Raw genomic sequence first — 20,264 nt, 5'->3', positions numbered from 1 at the left:
TCAGTCCCTTTTTCAAATACTAATGATTTTTTTAATATAAAAAAAATGTTATTTAGAGCAATAATTTATCCATTTTAACCGTTACTCTGTCTCTATTCGATATTGTCCATTTTAGCTCATTAGGTATAATTCGTCAAATAGAGAGAGTTTTCACACTCTTAAGTTACCCGACCCCCCATTTTAGCTCATTAGGTCTAATTTGTCAAATAGAGAGAGTTTTCACACTCTTAAGTTACCCGACCCCCGAGATATTGTCTACCATTTTAACTCATTAGGTATAATTCGTCAAATAGGGACAGGACCTTATATCTATATAGGATTAGTTATCACGCATACTCTATTATCTTTTAAATATTTTATCATAAATGACTGAAACTTGCAAATACACGTGTTAAAAGAACGTAAAGGACCTTATATCTATATAGGATTAGTTATCACGCATACTCTATTATCTTTTAAATATTTTATCATAAATGACTGAAACTTGCAAATACACGTGTTAAAAGAACGTAAATTGACAAACATATAATATCTAGGAATGTACAAATTCTACAAACGTAATGCAACAAATCAATTATGAACTAACTTAGTGGGATAGCTTTAACATTCATATTACACATTGTTATTTATTAAATCACCCACCAACTACCTATTAATGGTGATTTGTGCAAAGAATCCGACTCTTAAATGCATAGCAACAGAAGAGCACCACGTTTGGTGGCTCTATACCTATAATAAGTTCGTAGTCTGTCTTCCAAGTAATCAAAATGTAAATTGACCAACAACAACACATCATTACACCCATTCTCCAACCTAATTCCATCACTCTCATCTTAACCAATTTAACCAAACTTATTCATCATAACAAAGAATTCGAACCTCAAATTTGTTCACAAATCAACGACTCAGAACACTCAGCTGAACGAACTGTGATCCAACCACAAACAAACTATAATGGAGACCTCACAATTTGAGCCATTTTCAAACTCAGGTGAGAAACCAAAAGAGGAAACGAATGGTCAAAAGCAAGCTTTCAACGTTAAAAACTAAGGGTGAAGTCAACAAACACCATCATTTCATCCTCAAATACCAAGGGAGAATCTAACAAACTTTCAAATAAAAAAGACAACCGACCCAACTAAGCAGATAAGCTCAAGACATGAACTCACGCACTTTCATGGTGAATCGCAAGACGGGTCAACGGGAAGATGGAATCTTCAAAATAAGAAATGGCAGAACGGAAATAAAAAAAAAAAACCAAGATCAGTGAGGACTAATGAACTAAAACTGAATGGTTGTGAATTACTAACAGATTTTCCTTTCAAATACAGAACCATGTCAACTTAAGGAATCTAACATTGAACAGAGCATTCTTTGTTTTGATTTTTTTTTTCTCCCATCTATGCTAACTACCCAAAAAAAGAGAAAAATAAAGTAGCTATTTATCCGAGACATAAGAAAAATCTAAATTGCAGAGTCTTTATGCTCCAAGCTATGAGAAGTTAAATCGCTTATCCTTCAACCACATTCCTCGTCCCATACAGTTACACAGTTACTCATCATCATCCTCCTGCAGATGTCAAAACAAAGGATTATGAGACATGTACGACTATTGGAATTGCATACTTCAAACATAGCTTGTTTACAAACCTCTCCACTCTCATCATCATCTTCTTCGTTGTCATTGACTTCTGATTTGGATTTGTCTGATTCCTCTTCATCAGCTCCATTGCTACCCTCCGCCTAAAGGAATAATTGTAGCGGATGATTAAGATAAACAAGAGCAAGCAAGTACTCTAGACAAAAAGTTGGGGTAAGAGAGTTTACAAGTTTCTTGTTATAGGCCTGCATCGTCTTGTTGTACTCAGTCTTTTTCTTCTCCGCCTTGCTTACGTAAGGCGCTTTCTCCTGAAAAAATCAAACGAGAACGCATCAGGAACATGTAATTTGATGCAATTATCACAGAAGAAAGGGAGTAACAATATCGATTTCCAATAACTTACGGCGTCTGACAATGACCTCCATTTATCACCGCCAGCCTTCCCAACCTGTTCATTTGCCCAAACGAGAACGCGTTTAAAAATATATGAATTACCTGAAAGAAGAGAAATAAAAAAGGACGCAGATCTAAAATCACTTACAGCGGCCACAGATTTGTTGTTAGGATGCTCCTTTTTGTACTGCTTCCTAAACTCCTCCCTTTATATTTATCAACAAAATCGAACTAGTAAAAAATTCGGCAAAAAAGTGACCTCTACTAGACGTTAAAAACACGGATCTCAAAATACATATACAAAATCAGTAAGCTAGAGAGAGAGAAATACATGAAAACGAAAAAAGCACTAGCAGGCCTCTTCGGCTTGTTAGGATCCTTCGCAGCCTTCGCCGATTTCTTACTAGCTCCAGCACTTTTGGTCTTCAACCTAACAAAATTGAAGTAACAAAACACACATAAACCAACCGAAAGCAGAACCAAAGATAAAAATTACGAAAACATACCAAACCGCCTACTCCAAAACACACAACCAAACCAAAAAAACAGATTAAAAAAAAAAAAAAAAAAAAAAAAAAAAAAAAAAAAAAAAAAAAAAAAAAAAAAAAAAAAAAAAAGAGGCCAAAGTTAACAATGAACTCACTTAGAATCGGCCTTTTTAGGAGCCGCCTTCGATTTACCGCCCTTCATGACGAATCCTGCAGAAAAACAAGCGAAAAATAGGTTAAAAAACCGTAGGAGAGACGGACGAAGAAGAAGCTTGCAAGCGGCGGAGAAATTAGGAGTTTACCTGTAAAAATCTAGGGTTTGGGAAGAAGATAAGGAGATTAAGCTTTGTTTGGTTCGTGTTTGGCGTTAGGGATTTGGCTTTACTGTTATGTGGAAAGGCTTTGAAGAGCAAGAGCGGAGAGGGATATGAAGGGGGGAGTCGGTTTCGTTAGAGAGAGAGAGAGAGAGAGAAATCGCGAGATCAATTGAAGTCTGGGTTTAGGCGGGATTTCAAAAATCTTTTGCCACGTCATCGATCCGCGTCCTCGTTTCTCATTGGCTCCTCTCTGCCTCTTCCCTTTTGCTTTCCGCTCTTTTGTGTTTCCTTTGTGTGTTGTTTGCAATTTCTTCGCTGTGAATTGTTCCATCTAAGCAGATCCGGCACGTGAGTTAAAGCCCGTTGTTTTGCTACGAAATGACCGATTTGCCCTCCCTCGTTCCATATCGTCCCTCCCCTAGTTTACAACTTATCAGAATAAACGTGATAAAACGACTAACGCGTCTTGAGGTCATCATTGATCTCACTAGTTGAGGGTATTTTTGTAACTTCAGTTCTTGTTAAGATATTTTATTTCTTCCACTAAAACGCTGCGTTTTGTATCTCAACAACTTGGGCTGGGCCTTGGATTTGAAGACCTTTTGAGAATGCCCATTTTTTTTTTATTACGGAGCCCAATGCCTGGCCCAACTTCTTCCTGAATAACCTTCGTCGTCGCAAGATTTTTGGATTCGTTAATTTACGGTGGCGCCAAAGAGATCCTCCGGAAATGGAAGCGGAAGAAATCGTAGAGCATCGAAACTCGATTGTGGCTCCGTCCATTTTTTTGATCGTCATTGCTTTTCAGTTTCTCGCCGGATGGCTGGATCACCTAAAGAAGGTTCGTCTTTTCCTTGATTTTCTTTTTTCCGTCCGAATCTTTTTCATGTTTGTATAATCTGTCGTTCTTCTTACGTTTCAACCTTAAACTTGTCATTTATAGTTTAATTTTGAGCTGTACCTCAGATTTCGGACTGTAGTGCGTTTCAGTTTTTCGTGGACAAACTTCAGAATGCAATATAGCCAACTGAGCTTCATTAAGTTCACGATATTAGATTGGAGACGTGGCGATTTGATGATTAGTTTAACGACGTGATGGATTCAATCTGGAGATCTATTGATGTTTTCATTCTTAATATCTAAGAATTTGCATTGTTATAGTTGTTGTCCGTCCAATCTTGTCAACGTGTTTGTTTTGACACAATCGTGTTTCAATCATGTATGTAATGTTCAGCGAGGTTCCAACAACCAGGTGGAAATGGAGTTGCGCAAATCAATAAAGCAACTTCTGAGGGAGGCAAGCACCTTATCTCAGTACGTAATTTCTCTAGCTCGGTTCAAGGTTAAAAGTGCATAATTCGGTTCAAATCACTCATCCTGTACGATTGGTTATAATTCTTATGACTATCTTGGGGATCATGTTCACTTGCTTTTTCGTTCGTGTAGACCATCTACATTTGCACAAGCTGCAAAACTTCGGAGATTGGCTGCCGCTAAGGAGAAGGAACTGGCAAATTGTGAGACTAATTAATTGATCCCCAAAATCTCATATCTTCCTTCAATTTACTTTTTCTGTTGTTTTTTTTTTTTTTTTTTTTTTTTACTGGTGCGTTGTTTAAAGAATATTGTGAAATGCTTTATAAAACTTCTTATCCATAACCGGTAGGCAGACAATTTCGTTATTGTAGTTTGGTAAGGTTTGTTATATGAATCATCAATGCACAAGCAGTTCTTGAAGATATTGCTTGAAGTATTGGCTGCTATGTGATATAGTATTCTCAGGATTTGAAGCTTAAGCAACCATTAAGCTATTGACCATTGAAAAGAATGGTTCTCAAATTTAAGAAACCATGGTTTATAGGCTCTAAACTAACAATAACGCGGCTGCTGGTAAATGTGATTGCCACTGCTTCCAATTGAACTGGGTATTTATGGATGCAAATTCATCCGAGACGGTGCCCATGCTGCTAGTCATGATTTCATATTATGGATTATGGTCCTATGAATTTGGTGGAGTCCCTTGAATGACCTCTGATCTGTAGTATTCTTCTGCATGGGTGGGAACCGAAGAAATTTTACGTATTTCATAGCAAGTTGAAAGCAACTTCTCATTGGTAAAATTGGTCTTATTCTGGGAATCATGTTGAACGTAGGCATCAGCCCAAGCAAATTGGAGAATTTGATGTGGTCTATTGTGAAGTATTAAAAGCACTTCGTGATTGAAGTGTTGACATCCAACTAATACAGGCTTTGAGTTTGACATAGATTAACTCATGTCAGTATGTTATGACATGCTTTTTATCCCTCAAATCTAACATCGACCAAAATTGTTCCTGAAATATTGTATGTAGTTGTAGTTTTTGACTGCCATGTTTTCATGTTTGTGTCTCGTTGTGTGTTTATGTATCTATTTTTTTGGTTACATTAATTCCCTTTTTGTTTTCAATAATTTGTTTCAAGTTTTCCAACTAGCGAGAGTATTGTTTCGTGAACTTGTATTTTTCTTTTGTCTAAAATCCAATATCACTCAAAATGCATCTTGAAGACAAATTGTTATAAAAGAACAGTAAAATAGCCATATTTATCAATATAGCATAGCCTTGACTTCTGTTCATTTTATTTCAGTCGTTTTCTCCCATTAATTGCTTCCGATCCCTTCAGTATTACTTAATAAGATGCTTCAGATTACACACCTTAGATTCTATTTGAATGACATTGCTTCCAGATCAAGAATCACGTAGTAAGAAGGTCAAGTCGTCATATGGTTTATATAGTCGAGTACTGCTGATATCAAAGGTTATTATATTATTACTGAATTTTCTAATAAGTGTGTTCATATGTTGGATGTTTTCTTAAGTAAATATCTTGTGGTCGTGTAGGTTTTGATATATATTGTTCTGGTTTGCTGGTTTTGGAGGGCTTCTGTTGCCACTGTGCCCCATCACCTTGTACAGCCATTTGGTAATCACTCTCACCGCCAACAGGATTTCTGAAGAACAATTATTATAGAGAAATGTCATTTCATTTTAAATTTTAACTATTACTTCTTGATACTCTCCCTTCTGCAGGAAGATTTTTATCTTGGAGGGCTGGAGGTATCGTAAATGATTACGTGAAGGTAGAACAATAATCACTTCTCAATTACCTGCAAATAACTCTTACATCTTTGTGCGTTTCTTTTATCCCTTGAGAATAACATACCTGATACCACCACCAACCCCCCCACTTTGGAACAAGATGTTTATATGGTTACCATATCTGGTTTATGAAGGAAATGGTTTTAGGATAGAATTAGTAATGTGATTAGGGTATTAGCTAGAGGAGTTGTTTTGAGGGTTTGTTACAAATAGAGTGAGTGAGAATGGTTAAAGGTAGGCAATCGTTTAGTAGAATTTAGGCTTAAGTTATTATGCTCGAGGGAGGATTTATGCTTAAGTTAGTATGCTCGAGGTTGAACGCTCCAACTACCTCAAATACTTGGGGAGTTATATTGTAATTCCGTTATCTTTTTTCTTTCTATATATCTAGGTTCTATCGGCTAGCCACAATCACGTCTGCACGTAATGAGAATATGAGCATATGATGATTCTTTGCTCGTCTCTAATGATGAACTGCAGGTGGGAATCATACCTTGGTTGATACTATCGACAAGGGTTAGCAAATTTGTATGTCGAGTCGCCAATTAAAAAGTGATTGAAGGTAAAATGTGATGTTGATGATCACATGCTCTGTAAATTATTTGGCAAGCGCGATGTTTTCCTAAATTTCAGTGCAGGGAGGCTGGAGAAGTTTATACAGCCCCCACCACTTTTTCTTTTTATGTTCAAATGAGCTTCATCATTGTCTTTTTTCCCCTTTTTTTCTCTCCCATATATTCCATTCATTCTTTTTTTGGTGGACTCTTGCTCTTAGGTATCGTTTATATGTTTTTTTGTTACTTCATAGAATTATGATATTCGATATATAGCTTGGTTGCATATGCACAGAGTAAGGGGTGATTTGTTTGCATTTGTATCCTTTCGGGATGAAAATATTGAATATGTAAGATCCCGTTTGATAACGATTTTGTTTTTCGTTTCTTATGAGTACTTTTTGTAACTGGTTTTGTTTCTCGGGAAATATTTCTTAGACTAGTTTTAAATTAGGTTAGAATGTGATGATACATTTTCTTGGTATACTAAAAGTTCAAACTTCCTTTACCAAAGTTGGTAATGTCAATATTGTAAACTGCCATAGCAGGACAATGGTTTTTGGTTGTATGAAAATAAAATAATTATGAAATTTCCCTTTATTAACACTTACCAAATTTAAACAACTTTTGAAAATCTCAATCGCTGACCACTTTTGAAATTGTTCTTGGAAAATTAAAAAAAAAAAAAAAAGGAATGCATTAATATATTATTAGAAACTTCCTTCGATCAAAGGAAAAGGCAATACAAACAAAAATGCATGTGCCTATTGATGCCCAATATTCTTCATTTTATCTTGTTATGTATCACATTGAACCTCGATTTTAAAATGTGGGGTGTGAGTCAGTTTTCACACGCTTATAAAAAACTGTTTCATTCTTCTCTCCCAAGTGTGTGGATCTCACAATCCACCTCTTAGGAGTCCAATATATTTACTGAATCGAGAGCTAAACTTATAAGTTAACCATAATTTTGTTGTTGTTTTTTTTTTTTTTTTTTTTTTTTTTTTTTTTTTTTTTTCGTGATTTAATACCAAGAAAAAAAAATTAAAAAAAAAATGATTGAAATATGAGTTAAGTAGCAGAGAAAAAATATAAGAAATTTATTTAAGAAGCGAATGGAAAATAAGTCTTCAAAGTCAAATGGGAAATTCAGAGGAAATGGAAAAAGTTTGAAATTTCTATTAAGTAAATGAACAAGAAAGAAAAATCAACATTTTTCTCCTCTTAATTTCCTTTAATTTTGGGATGTTCATGCTTTTATTTGTTTTTATTTTTCAATAAATAAAATAAAATATAAAATTAGAAATTCCTACTTATATTCCTCTTTTAGTTTTATTATTCCTCCTTGTCAAATTCAAATACAAAAAAAAATTGTACTCATAAATTCTCGTATGCTAAAACATTTATATTTCAAAACCGAACAAAAATGTCATTATCTAATAAGAGGAAAAAAAAAAGTTCAAAATTACGAGCTACCTTCTTTCTCATTCGTACGAAGTTCTTGTGAAACTCATCAAGGTTGAAATTTTTGCATAATAATAAATGAAAGACAAAAACTCTCCAGTTTTATTTTTCTAAATTATAATTTTTTTTGTACAATATAATCATATATTTAAATAATAGAAAAATCTACACGTTCGAAACAACTCAATTTAAATTTACCCGTGCCTAATTCTATTATATTGTACCATGTTAAATATTCATTGTAATTTATTTCCAAATCACCGTCTCATTATAGATAGCTTACTCGAGCACATATAATCATTAAAAATGTAACTTTCTCTAACCATAAGTATCAATATAAAACCACACGGGCACGTAAATTCTAAATTTCTATAACCATAAGTACCAAGTTATAAATTAATTAAAAAAAATTAAATTTGTTTAAAAAAATACCTTTAAACTTTAAAAAATTTCTAAAAACTTAGTGGTATTTTTGAAATTATTTTAAAAGTTTGTTTTTAAATTTAAAAATATAATTAAAATTTTAAAAAGGAAAGTTTGGCGAAGTTGCATAAAATTTAAAAATTAGGAGAGTCAGTCAGTCAAGGTACACAGACAGCTATCTGATGTTTGCTTTGTGTTCATAAATTTTATTTTATTTATTATTTTATGAACTTGTGTCCACAAATTTTCATTGGTGGAATTTGTCGATAATTCTCAATAATTGTTTTCACTTTCAAAGATTGAAACCAGATTTCAACTCACAAAAATTACTTATGAATTGATCGGTAACACTCCCATTCCAACGAGATTCGGGAGAGAAGATTTGGACCCCATAATTTGATGTAGCCGAAATAACAGATTACAAGATCGAAACGAATTTTCTTTTTCACACCCATTGCCTGCGATCAAGGAAGTGGAATTTCCTGTTTTTGATTCCATTGACGCGAAATTTCAAGCTCCATAAATTTAAGAGTGCGCGATCTAATGATAGGCGACGACATTTAGCGCCTTCTCTTTCTCTTTCCCGCTACCTTTTCGCCGATTTTTCTCTGATTTTGTTCTTGAGTTCACTCTCTTCATCTTCTTCTTCTTCGATTTGCTATACGATAATTGCGGAGGTTTTTGTTTCCTTCATTCAACGACTAAATCTGTTGATTATGGGAAATTGTTTAACTTCTTCACCTTGTCATTCTAGTTCCATTCGTAGCCGGACGCTATCTTCTACTCCAGGTGCCATTTTCTAACGATTTTCTGCTTCATTTTCTGTTCTTCGTGTTTCTGCCTTTGATTTGATTGTATCCTGTTGTGCCATTTCTTAGGGACATCGAGCAATTACAGCAGAAACGTAGGGTTTTCAGGTAGTACCAGTAGCACCGCCGGCGTAAGTCAGTTTTCGGAGGCGGCGAGCGTGGATGTGAGTGAGCCCTCTCTGAATGGGCAGATCCTTGACTATTCCAACTTGAAGGAGTTTAGTTTCAGTGAGCTGAAACTCGCTACCAAAAACTTCAGACCTGAATCCTTGCTCGGTCGGGGAGGGTTTGGGAAGGTGTATAAGGGCTGTCTAGATGAGAAAACACTGGCTCCTTGTAAGAGCAAGTATGGAATGATGGTTGCCATTAAGAAATTAAATCCAGAAAGTGTCCAAGGTTTTCAGGAGTGGCAGGTAAAAAATTAAGATCATTCATGGATTTCCCTTTAGAGAAGATTCATCCATTACTGTTTTGAATATTGTTTCGATCCTTCTTGCTTTCTATGCAGCTGCTAGCTATTGATCATGTAGATTGCCATTATTAGTACTTCCTGTTTTCAACAGAACTATGAACCATTTGCAAATCTAGGATTAGCCTAAATACCGCAAAGAATGATTGATGTTCTCTGTTCTTCATTCCATATTCATTGCTTGTTTGACATTTTTTATGTCTGGAAATAATCATGAACGATTAGACGCCTTTATGAAGTACTTGGCGCTCAGGGTTAAGTTATGTTTGTCAAAAAATGGAGCCTCTGTTATGTCGTTATCGGGTCATTCATTACTTGAACTTTCTAGTTGTGAGATCCCACGTCGATTGGGGAGGAAAACGAAGCATTATTTATAAGGTGTGGAAACCTCTCCCGCAGACGTATTTTAAAAGCCTGGAGGGAAGCCAAAAAAGGAAAGTCCAAAGAGAACAATATCTACTCGCGGTGAGCTTTGACTCTTACAAATGGAATAAGAGTCAAACATCGCGATTTGCCAGCGAGGAGCTTGAGCCCCGAAGGGGGTGGCCACGAGAGACGCTGGCCCCAAAGAGGGGTGGATTGGGGGGTCCCACATCGATTGGAGAAATGAACGAATGTCAGCGATGACGCTGGGCTCCAAAAGGAGGTGGATTGTGAGATCCCACATCGGTTGGGAGGATAACGAAGCATTCTTTATAATGGTGTGGAAATCTCTCCCTAGGAGACGTGTTTTAAAAACGTTGAGTGGAAGCCCAAAAGGAAAATCCCAGAACAGACAATATCTACTAACGGTGGGCTTTTTGCTTACCTTGTTTGACACGCTGTTTAAATTAGAAATTTGTACTCTCCCGACATGTATGGTTACGTGTTTCTGCTGTCGGATTTAGATCGTTCTGCAAATGTATCTTTTCAATGAGAGTTCACTTTGCAAGGTCTAATATCGTCTTACTGCTCATATGATATAATGCAGGCAGAAGTGAACTTTTTAGGACGATTGAATCATCCAAATCTTGTCAAATTATTGGGATTTTGTTGGGAGGAGCAAGACTTGCTTCTTGTATATGAATTCTTGCCCAGAGGAAGCTTGGAAAACCATCTCTTTGGAAGTATGATATCCTTAAATGAAGGTTAAGAGATTATCATTCATAGTTATTTGTGCTAATCTTTGGTTTCTGTGATGATCAGGGCGTTCTTCCATTGATCCTCTTTCTTGGGAAATAAGGATCAAGATCGCAATTGGAGCAGCTAAGGGTTTGGCTTTCTTGCATGCCTCTGAAAGAGAAGTTATATACAGAGATTTTAAAGCGTCAAATATACTTCTAGATATGGTTTGTCCCATTCTTTGCAGTCTTCTTTGAGCTAATTGCAATATTTATAGAATGTCTCTGCTTCTCGGTTCGATTCAGTAAAAAGGTTCATAATGAGCTGAGACTGGAATTAACGGGTCATTTTGCATTATCTAATTGTGAGAGCCCACATCGGTTGGAGAGTGGAATGAAACACTCTTATAAGGGTGTGGAAACCTCTCCATACTAGACGCGTTTTGAAACCATGAGGCTGACGGCGATACGTAATGGGCCAAAGCGGACAATATTTGTTAGTGGTGGGTTTAGACGGTTAGAAATTGTATTAGAGCTATACACCAGGCGGTGTGCTAGTGATAACACTGGACCCTAAACCCTAAGGGGGTGGATTGTGAGATCTCACATGTAACACCTCAAGTCCACAGCTAGCAGATATTGTCCTCTTTGGGTTTTCCTTTCGAGCTTTCCCCTCAAGGTTTTTTAAAAAGCTTCTGCTGTGGACAGGCTTTTTGTTCCCCTCTCCAACCAATGTGGGATCTCACAATCAACCTCCCTTTCGAGACCCAGCGTCCTTGCTGGCACTTATTCCTCTCTCCAATCAATGTGGCATCTCACACCGCTTGGAGAGTGGAACAAAACACTCCTTAGAAGGGTGTGGAAACCGTTCCATAGTAGATGCATTTTAAAACAGTAAGGTTGATGACGATATACGGGCCAAAACGAACAATATCTATTAGCAGTGGGCTTGGATAACAAATGTTACATCTTTTCTGCCCATTGTCATAACTCTTTTGGAAAGTACTGAGATATGTTCATCATTACATATCTTTATATACTCATGGATAAAGATAACACGGTTAAACTTCTCGGTTCGTCCTGTTTTCGTGTCTCATTTCATCTTCTTTTGCCATTCTATCTAAATTTCCCTTTCATATCTTCACCTGCAGAGTTACAATGCGAAAATCTCTGACTTCGGCTTGGCAAGAGTGGGGCCTGCAGGTGAAGCATCACACGTAACTACAAGAATTATGGGCACATACGGTTATGTCGCTCCCGAATACATGAATACAGGTGATAATATCTGCCATTATCAAGTCGAATATCTTAAACCAAGCTTAGGTGGATGAGTTATGTAAGTAGAATGACATTTGAGGAGTTTGAACACAAGAGTGCTTTGTTCGATTTGATTGGAGAGAGTAACGAGTGCTTTGTGAAAACAATGACAATTTGGAGTATATTGGTGATAGGAAATGTTCTTATTGTGTCAACATAGTCATCTTCATTGCTAAACTACTACCAACAATCTTTGCCATTACTGATCTTACACAGGTCATTTGTACGTGAAGAGCGACGTTTATGGGTTCGGCGTGGTGCTGCTAGAAATTATGGCAGGCTTGCGAGCACACGATACGACTAGGTGCAGTGAACAGCGCAATCTAGTCGACTGGGCTAAGCCACTCTTGATGAATAGAAAAAAGATCAAAAGTTTAATGGATAGAAGCATAGAAGGTCAATATTCATTGAAAGCAGCCGTGCTCTTGGGAGATCTTACTCTCAAATGCCTGGAAACAGATCCCAGAAACCGCCCCTCCATGCAAGAAGTTCTCGAGACGTTGGAACAGATCGAAAAACTGAAAGACAAACCGAAAGTGTTTAAGATTAGCAACTCACAGTCTAAACAACTTAATCAAAGACACGCAAAAAGTTCATCGGCAAAAAGGCATTGATAAACGAGGCCACAAGGCTGAGACGTTTGATTCAAAGGATTTTGGTTATCGTTTTCCTTGCAACTGTCCAAGACGAGATATGATATTTCGGCTTGGGACGCCCAACAGTTAAGGGAAGGCAAAGGTGCCAAGTCGAGTCAAGTTTGTTAATACGTCGTGTAAAATTGTAAGTATTTCTGATCGTGATAGAAATCTAAACATTTTTTGTTCGTCTTTGCTCATCGGTTGCCTTCAGAAGGGATGGCAGAAGACGAGGTAGGAATATATTTGATTGTATGTATTATGAGTCTCTAATGTTTTGGGTGTCTATTGCAATTCCCCCCAAATACAAGGATTAGATTGAGAAATATTTGAAATTGAAGGACCTAATGAAAAATTTGGAAACCATTGTTTAATCTCCGATCTCCGATTACTTTATACCTCGTTTACTTACTATGAATTAAAATGTAACAGACGAAATGAAAATCGACATGAACTAAATATGTCGTAATGAATGTTCTTTATATTTAAATTGAACGTATTATTTAAATATTGGGGAGAAAATATTTATTATCATTATAATTAAAATAAAAATATTTTTGAAAATGTTTAATATATATATATATATTTTGGACGGACATTTTTTAATTATTATTAAATTAAAATTCCAACCAATAATGTCGAAGAATTCAACAAATATAGACGTGATTTTTAATATATAGAAATGTCAAATCTACGCCCGTAGATTTGATGAAAAAACGAACCTTCCAAACATCGACTAATATTAATTAGATTGCCATATAAAAGACCAGAATCGTCATTATATAAGACGAGAACTGCCCGTGTTAATACTCGTCACTCGCAAAACATATTTGTGAAGAATTACAAGTCGAGAGTGACCCTCGTCTTCATTTTAACGAAGCATTTGGTTTAGAAGACGAAGAAACCTATTATCGATTACTCGAGCCCAAAACTTCTTGTGAGTTTCCTTCTTCCCTCTCCTATTTTCAAAAGATTTTCCTTTCTTTTTCAACAAAAACACAAATGAAATGCAAGCAATTTTATCTTGCTCCCATTTTCAAATTTTGCCGGTATAAAGGATCGAAATCCATTTCAAAACCTTATTCGAGAGTTTGTAGTTTATTATCGGTTATACCAGGACTCCAGGGTCCTTCTCAACTTGGTTGTTGAAGTAAAAAGTCGGCCACGACCAGAAACTCTTGGATGGTCTAATAAGACTCTCCTGTAATCATTAATTTCTGTGTTGAATAAAGTTAGTAACTCTTTATTCATTCGAATAGTTCGGATCTTAATAGGAATATTATTTTTCCTCCCTGGAAGATTGACTATTTGTTGTTTCCTATTCCATGAGGTAGGAGGGTGTTCAATCAATTGAAGTGTAAAATAAAATTAATTTAAGTTGAAAGTAAAAATTAATATTTATAGTTTGATTCATAGATCCGTAATTTTATTTCGAAATGCAGGCGGCGGTGGCGGTGAGGTGTGGACGGCGTGCATGGATGATATGGCTGTTTGGCGTTGTTTGTAAAGAAAAATACAATGGGCACGGAAATGAAGAAGCTTTGAAACGTTGGCACAAAAAATTTGATGGATTTATTCGTATAATTACACAAAAATTTGTTGATGTTAGTTTTGGTTATTATTATTATACACCCGCCGCCAGGCTCCTCAGTCCTCGTCATCACTTCCCGGCGGCGGATCGGCGTTCAGATCGAACCCCACGCCGCCGGTCTTCTCCGGCCAGTCACCGTCGTCAGCAGTGGAGGGCTGGTTGAGATCAATATCCAGCCCTCTTCGCGACGCCGCCACTTCCTGAGCCACAGTCAGCAAAGTGGAAGCGAGCTGTTGCTGACAGCGGCGAATGTCGAGCTCTGCGGCGGTTGGTGGCGGAAGAGCCCCACGGTAGGTCCGTTCCGGGTGAGACCTCAAGTGCCCAAAAAGTGCTTTCCACGATTTGAACACTTTGTTGCAAGTCGCACATCTAGGCTCCCCTTTTGGAACCTCCGTCAGCTCCCCTTTCTTCTTTGCAGCTTTCACCTGCTGCTGCGGCTGCTGCTCCTCCTCCTCCTCTTCTCCGTCACCTCGTCCTCTCTTTTTCCCTGGCTCGCCATCGGAACTTCCTACGACGTTCTCGTACGACGTTCCGATGTCGAGAAGGGCATCCCGCCGGCTAGTGTCGGCGGCGGGAGGTACCAGTAGCGTGTCGGAGTAGGATGAGTGTCCGGTGGTGGGGTTAGGGTTATTATCGCGGTTGTGAGTTGGTGGAGGAGAAGTCGGCCCCGTCGGAGACCTTTCTCCGCCGTGGCATTGGTCGGAAGAGGTCTCCGGTGGGACATTGGTATTGGCATTCTTCTCCATGTCAAGAAGATGAAGGAAATGAAAGGATTGAGAATAGCAAAAGAGAAGCAATATGCGAGAGAGAACTATTGCTTTGTGGTGACTTTCTTCTTAGGGCTATGCATGTATTTATAGTGAAATTTTACAACATTTGCTTGAAAAAAATGCCATATGTTTCGATTTTCGGTATTAATGTTTTAACCAGTTGAGTTATGATCAAATTAACGATGTTCGAGTTCATTTGAAGTAAAATCGAACTAATACCGTGAATAATCAATGTTGTATTAATAGTGACAAGTTCTTAAACCAACGGAAAAACGTCTTATTCCAGCAAAGAACATATTTCTTTCCTCTTTAGTTCACTCAAAATCAAAGAATGAACGTAACCGGTCAATATGAAACAAACTGAACTAAACTAATCGATCTTGTCAAACTGAATTACAGCGAGAGTAAGACTGGTGCATAGTTTTGATTGCAGTGAACGCTCTCTTTCAGTGAAATTGATAGTCTCGTTTGTAGGCTTGATCACAAATCACATTGGCTCGAGATGCAGTGACAACTTCTAATCATTTTTGTTTGATTATTACGTTATATAAGACGTTTCTAACCTCTCATTAGTTTACTTTATTATTGTACGACTAATTTCAATAATTGATTATTAATGTAACAGCAAAGTTCACTGTAAACTGATCTTATCTGCTTTGACTCGTTATGTATCGAATTAAAGTGGACAATATCTGTTAGTAATGGGCTTGAACTGTTACAAATGGTATCAGAGCTAATTATTGGACGGTGTGTGACATTGGTCGGAATAGAGCTAGACTCTCTCTATAGTACACACATTTTAAAAATCGTGAGACGGAGAACGTTAAATAATAGGTTAATTTAAGTTATATAACCTAATAAAATTGAAATTAAATTCACAATAATTTCCACCGCCTACATAAAATAATGAACTCTAAAGTGTTTCTAAATTGAGGTATTTTTCATTTATTTTTATTTTTATTTTTAATTTACCAAAACGTTGTCGTTTTTTAATTCAAATTTTGTTTTAAATGGTAATAAAGTAAATTGAATTTCGGAGTTAATTAGGTTACTATAAAAGGCTACGTGCATAAGCATAATTTGTCAAATATTAGCTATATACTCCATTTTCAGTATTAATTTATTTTATTTTTGTCACTTTAACCTCAAAATTAAATTTCGTCCACCTAAATCTAAACTTGAATAAATAACAAAATACTACTTTTTAATTCGTTGATTTATATTTTGTAACATTTAATTTATAAATTAATTTTAGCTAATTTTTTAGAAAAAAAAAACAAATAATTCATTTAGTTATTATTTTTGTAGGCTTCTAATTTTGTAATGAAGAGATTAATAAATATTTAGAACAAATATTTTAATATTTGAAAATTTTTATTAGATGACAAATTGATATTTTATTTCTTTTAAATTAAATAAATTAGCCAAAACTGAATTTAATTTTCATTAATTAAAAAAATGTAACGTATTCATTTGTTTTCTCGATTGAATCAGATAAAGAGTGAAAATTCAAAATTCAAATTTTTTTGGTAGGGGTGAGTTAACCTTGGGTTGTTTTGGTTTTGAATATTTATTATTATTATTATTATTTATTATTTTATTTTTTTTTGTTGGTATTAGGAATTTGTTTTAAATGGCAATAAAATGATTATATATATTTTCCCTTTTACTGGTCGATATTTATTACCTTACTGTAAAAAGCAGCTATGTGAGTTTGTAAAATTTTGTCAATATACATTTTTTAAATTAGTACGTTAATAAAATGTTAAAAAAAAAAAAAAAAAAAAAAAACTTTTTAGTTCTTTTCTAAAAATTTAAATGACCAAAATAACCCAAATACAACGTTATTGTGGTAAATGACCTAAACCATGGGCCGAGCCGAAGTACATATAGATATGCACCTTACACCCCATGGCTCAATGAAACCCAAGAGATGTTCGTTGAAGGTAACTCAAATTTTATATTCATTGGTTACACTTTTACCTCACTTAAGCATTAGAGTGTATGTTTTGATCGGATCACTAAACCGTGACACTTGAACACAAGTGTACGTTGTCTCTCAAACAGTAAATAAAAAGTGAACGGAATTAACAAACATTGGTTGAGTTCAATGACGAGGTCAAAGTTATCCGCCACCATAGGACGTATAAAGTTTCTAAAACTTCATCTTCACCTTCGAAACCTAAACTTTATGTGTAATGACAAGTACCATGCTCGAGTTACGTGTTCTAAAATCACCTAAATATTTATGCATAAAGAACAATAATAATAAAAAGAAAAGAAAACCTACCATTAAAAAAAAAAAAAAAATCACCTAAATATTTATATTTAAATAAATTAAGAAAATACCTTGAGGTTGAACCTGGGCCTGCAAGCTCAAAGGTGAGGGCTGGACTATTCTGGTCTATTATAAAGCCCAATAATATATTGAGGTTCAGTAGGCTTGAACCTGGGCCTACAGGCTCAAAAGTTTGGGTTGGGCTCTATCCAGGTCTATTCTAAAGCCCAACAATGGGCTTGAACCTGGGCCTGTATGCTCAAAGATCTAGGCCTGGACTATCCTGGTTTATTCTAAAGCCCAACAATATCTTGAGGTCCAGTGGGCTTGCATATGGGCCTGCAGGCTCAAAGGTCTGGGCTGGACTATATCCTGCTCTATTGGGTTGGACTAATCCTGGTCTATTCTAAAGCCCGACAATATTTTGAGGTTCAGTGGGCTTGAACCTCGGCCTGCAGGCTCGGCCCAATGATGGTGTGTCTGGGGTTATTCGATTCGATTCTGCCGGTGGCGAATCGGATACAGACGGCGGTTGAATAGGGATTTCTCTTAAGACCGGCGGCGTAGGCCGAGTCACAGCCATCTCTGTAGTCTTTATTGATCCATATCAATCTTCTTGAGGTAAGATCATCGTATCTTTAAGTTCAAACAACGATCAGTTTTAAATTTGTATAAGGAATTCTGAAATGCCACCATAATATGGATTATTCATCATCATATCTTCGTCCTTAAAGGGAAGGGTTGGAGACTGACTGCAAAATGGCCAAGTTTTCGATTACGGATTGGAGATACGGGTACTTTTCCGATAGTAAATGGCAATCTGAAGCAGTTGATATCCATCACGTTGTTGTTCTTAGGAATAGGAGTAATGGAAAGGGTTTCCTGTTCTACATTCTTGCTGCCCTTGCTTTCTGTTTTTTCATACTCAAGGTAATTTGTCATTCTCATTTAATTTTTGATGTGTAGTTTGAAATTCAACAGTACAAAGTTCCTCGTTCTTGCTAATTTGGCTCTGATTTATGGATGTTCATGTCTGTTTCTTTTGTATCCCTGCTTATTTGCTTCCTGTATTCTAAATATGTTTGTGATTGTTTACTGTTCAATTTTATGGCTTTTGAATATCAGTTCTCTTCCACGTACTTACTTGAATAGGATCTGATTTTGTACGTATGTGTTCTTGAGTTCTAAATATGCCAATTTTATTGCAGGTCTCTTCTTTTAAACTATTGTTATTAATGCCTGTGTCCTTTCTTCGGATATTGTTAAGAAAACTTGCACCAAAAGATGATATTGATTGAACCGAACTGCCAAAATATTTGCATAAGCAGAAGTAATGGTATCAATGGATATGTGAGATCCCATGTTGGTTGGGAGGAGAACGAAACATTCTTTATAAATGTGTGGAAACCTCTCCCTAGTAGACGCGTTTTAAAAGTCTCGAGGGAAAACCTGGAGCCCAAAGAGGACAATATTTGCTAGCGGTGGGCTTAGGCCGTTATAGGATAGGATTACTTTTGATATTCTAACAGCACACTTTGAAATCTGTTGAAGTTTTTTTTTCAGTGCATGATCAATTGACTCTGGGTTTAACAGGGCCAATCGATCTTTGTTGTCTTATGGTGCTGGGTCTTGAATGTATTGTTTGCCAAGAAGCTGTTCAAGGGAACGGTTGAGAAAGGTGAGGAATTGGGGAAGTTCTGTCTCATACGTTATAATTAATGCAATATTGTGATCATTTGTTGAAATTTAAGTTCTTGCTCTCATCACTATCCTCTTGATGGATGGGGACGTCTAAATGTGCAGAATCTGTTATGGTTATGCCAAATTTTGGAGTCCAACTCGAAACTCACTATACTAGGTAACTTTTTCCTTCTGTAATTCAGTTTCATTGTCTTGAACTTTCTTGTTCAAGGCATCATATATAGCATTGGCTAGTGAAGTTTGGTAATCCTCTGGGATTTGATATCCTTAATTCTTCAATTATTGGGACTACCTCAAACCTTTGCGCTTCATGTTCCTGAATCTAATCAACGTATCGGTTCATTACGCACACATAGTCGTGCCTTCTGTATTAATTTTGCAGATTCTCCTAGGTTCTTATCTGTTCTTTGTCTCTTATTGTAGTGGAAAAGTCATCTGTCGATTCGTGCCAGTTGATAAAATTTTAAAACCAGTTCTCCATGAATGCGTGACTCCGGTTACTTGTTACTGGAGCCTGTCTTTGATTATACAAGGGGAAGACAAACTATTGCTGGTTTTCAAGGTAACTTAATTGTTTATTTAAGATTTCCTAGTCTGTCCCATGAGCTATATATGAAAATGATGGTAGCAGCGGGAAGTTTTCTTATCGCTCGTATCTTATTCGGTGGATCCCTCTTGTTCTTGTTCTTGTTTGACAGTAATAAAGAGGATATTTAAGTTTAAGAACGCTTACCTTTTTACTAAATAATTTTGAGTTTAGTTTCTATTGACATCTAGATTTCAAAATGTTACATTTTTACAAAACCGCACTTGTCAAAACGGTGAGTGATGATGAGCATTATATACTGTTGTGTTATACCAGCTGAAAATTATTCTTTCCCCTCTAGGAATTACGTCCACCGGTGAAAATGTTGGTGCCTATCTGGAAGGCTTTATGTGCTGGTAAAAACAAAGATGCCTGTTCATAAAGCGATCACCCATTAGCCATAGCTCCCAGCCATAGCCTTAATCATTCTTCTCTTCCATTAATTTTTGTTAATCGCAGGTACATGATATCATTATGGTCTCATTGCTTTTTATTATTATTATTATTTTTTTTCATTTTTTTGTTGAAATTATGAGTAGAAAAGAGAATGTGGGAGTTGGAACAGGCCTATAAGCTTTAATTCTTTGATATTTTAGTTGGATGTATATGGTCTTTCTGTAAGTTATGATCTT

At 36.2% G+C, this 20,264-nt stretch overlaps 5 protein-coding genes across 5 annotated transcripts; 3 read left to right on the top strand and 2 right to left on the bottom strand.

Moving 5' to 3' along the window:
• Window positions 1–1,270: 1,270 nt before the first annotated feature.
• On the bottom strand, window positions 1,271–2,952 carry LOC111470239 (HMG1/2-like protein). Its single transcript, XM_023115792.1, has 8 exons — window positions 2,784–2,952; window positions 2,637–2,691; window positions 2,325–2,423; window positions 2,142–2,199; window positions 2,004–2,048; window positions 1,828–1,908; window positions 1,651–1,743; window positions 1,271–1,570 (listed from the first exon to the last, which is right to left on the bottom strand). The coding sequence occupies exons 2-8, from the start codon at window positions 2,681–2,683 to the stop codon at window positions 1,553–1,555; spliced, it is 441 nt and encodes a 146-aa protein (XP_022971560.1). The 5' UTR covers window positions 2,684–2,691; window positions 2,784–2,952; the 3' UTR covers window positions 1,271–1,552.
• A 532-nt stretch (window positions 2,953–3,484) lies between these two features.
• LOC111470261 lies at window positions 3,485–6,775 on the top strand. The gene is made up of 7 exons (XM_023115820.1): window positions 3,485–3,639; window positions 4,033–4,112; window positions 4,245–4,315; window positions 5,524–5,594; window positions 5,678–5,759; window positions 5,867–5,916; window positions 6,416–6,775. Exons 1-7 carry the CDS (start codon window positions 3,529–3,531, stop codon window positions 6,482–6,484), a joined length of 534 nt encoding a protein of 177 aa, XP_022971588.1. The 5' UTR covers window positions 3,485–3,528; the 3' UTR covers window positions 6,485–6,775.
• Window positions 6,776–8,654: 1,879 nt separating this feature from the next.
• Window positions 8,655–12,991, top strand: LOC111470268 (probable serine/threonine-protein kinase CST). Its single transcript, XM_023115825.1, has 6 exons — window positions 8,655–9,165; window positions 9,255–9,598; window positions 10,625–10,760; window positions 10,840–10,982; window positions 11,906–12,029; window positions 12,288–12,991. The coding sequence occupies exons 1-6, from the start codon at window positions 9,093–9,095 to the stop codon at window positions 12,683–12,685; spliced, it is 1,218 nt and encodes a 405-aa protein (XP_022971593.1). The 5' UTR covers window positions 8,655–9,092; the 3' UTR covers window positions 12,686–12,991.
• Window positions 12,992–14,353: 1,362 nt separating this feature from the next.
• On the bottom strand, window positions 14,354–15,043 carry LOC111470063. The gene has a single exon (XM_023115537.1). The coding sequence runs from the start codon at window positions 15,041–15,043 to the stop codon at window positions 14,354–14,356; it is 690 nt and encodes a 229-aa protein (XP_022971305.1).
• Window positions 15,044–17,844: 2,801 nt separating this feature from the next.
• On the top strand, window positions 17,845–20,103 carry LOC111470129. Its single transcript, XM_023115624.1, has 6 exons — window positions 17,845–17,966; window positions 18,080–18,275; window positions 18,939–19,023; window positions 19,149–19,203; window positions 19,470–19,608; window positions 19,934–20,103. The coding sequence occupies exons 2-6, from the start codon at window positions 18,105–18,107 to the stop codon at window positions 20,012–20,014; spliced, it is 531 nt and encodes a 176-aa protein (XP_022971392.1). The 5' UTR covers window positions 17,845–17,966; window positions 18,080–18,104; the 3' UTR covers window positions 20,015–20,103.
• Window positions 20,104–20,264: the final 161 nt, after the last annotated feature.

The sequence above is a fragment of the Cucurbita maxima genome, unplaced genomic scaffold (genome assembly GCF_002738345.1).
Source record: "Cucurbita maxima cultivar Rimu unplaced genomic scaffold, Cmax_1.0 Cma_Scf00043, whole genome shotgun sequence".
Lineage (NCBI taxonomy): Eukaryota > Viridiplantae > Streptophyta > Magnoliopsida > Cucurbitales > Cucurbitaceae > Cucurbita > Cucurbita maxima.
Note: the sequence above shows the minus strand (reverse complement) of the source record. Positions and strands in the feature narration are given on the sequence as shown.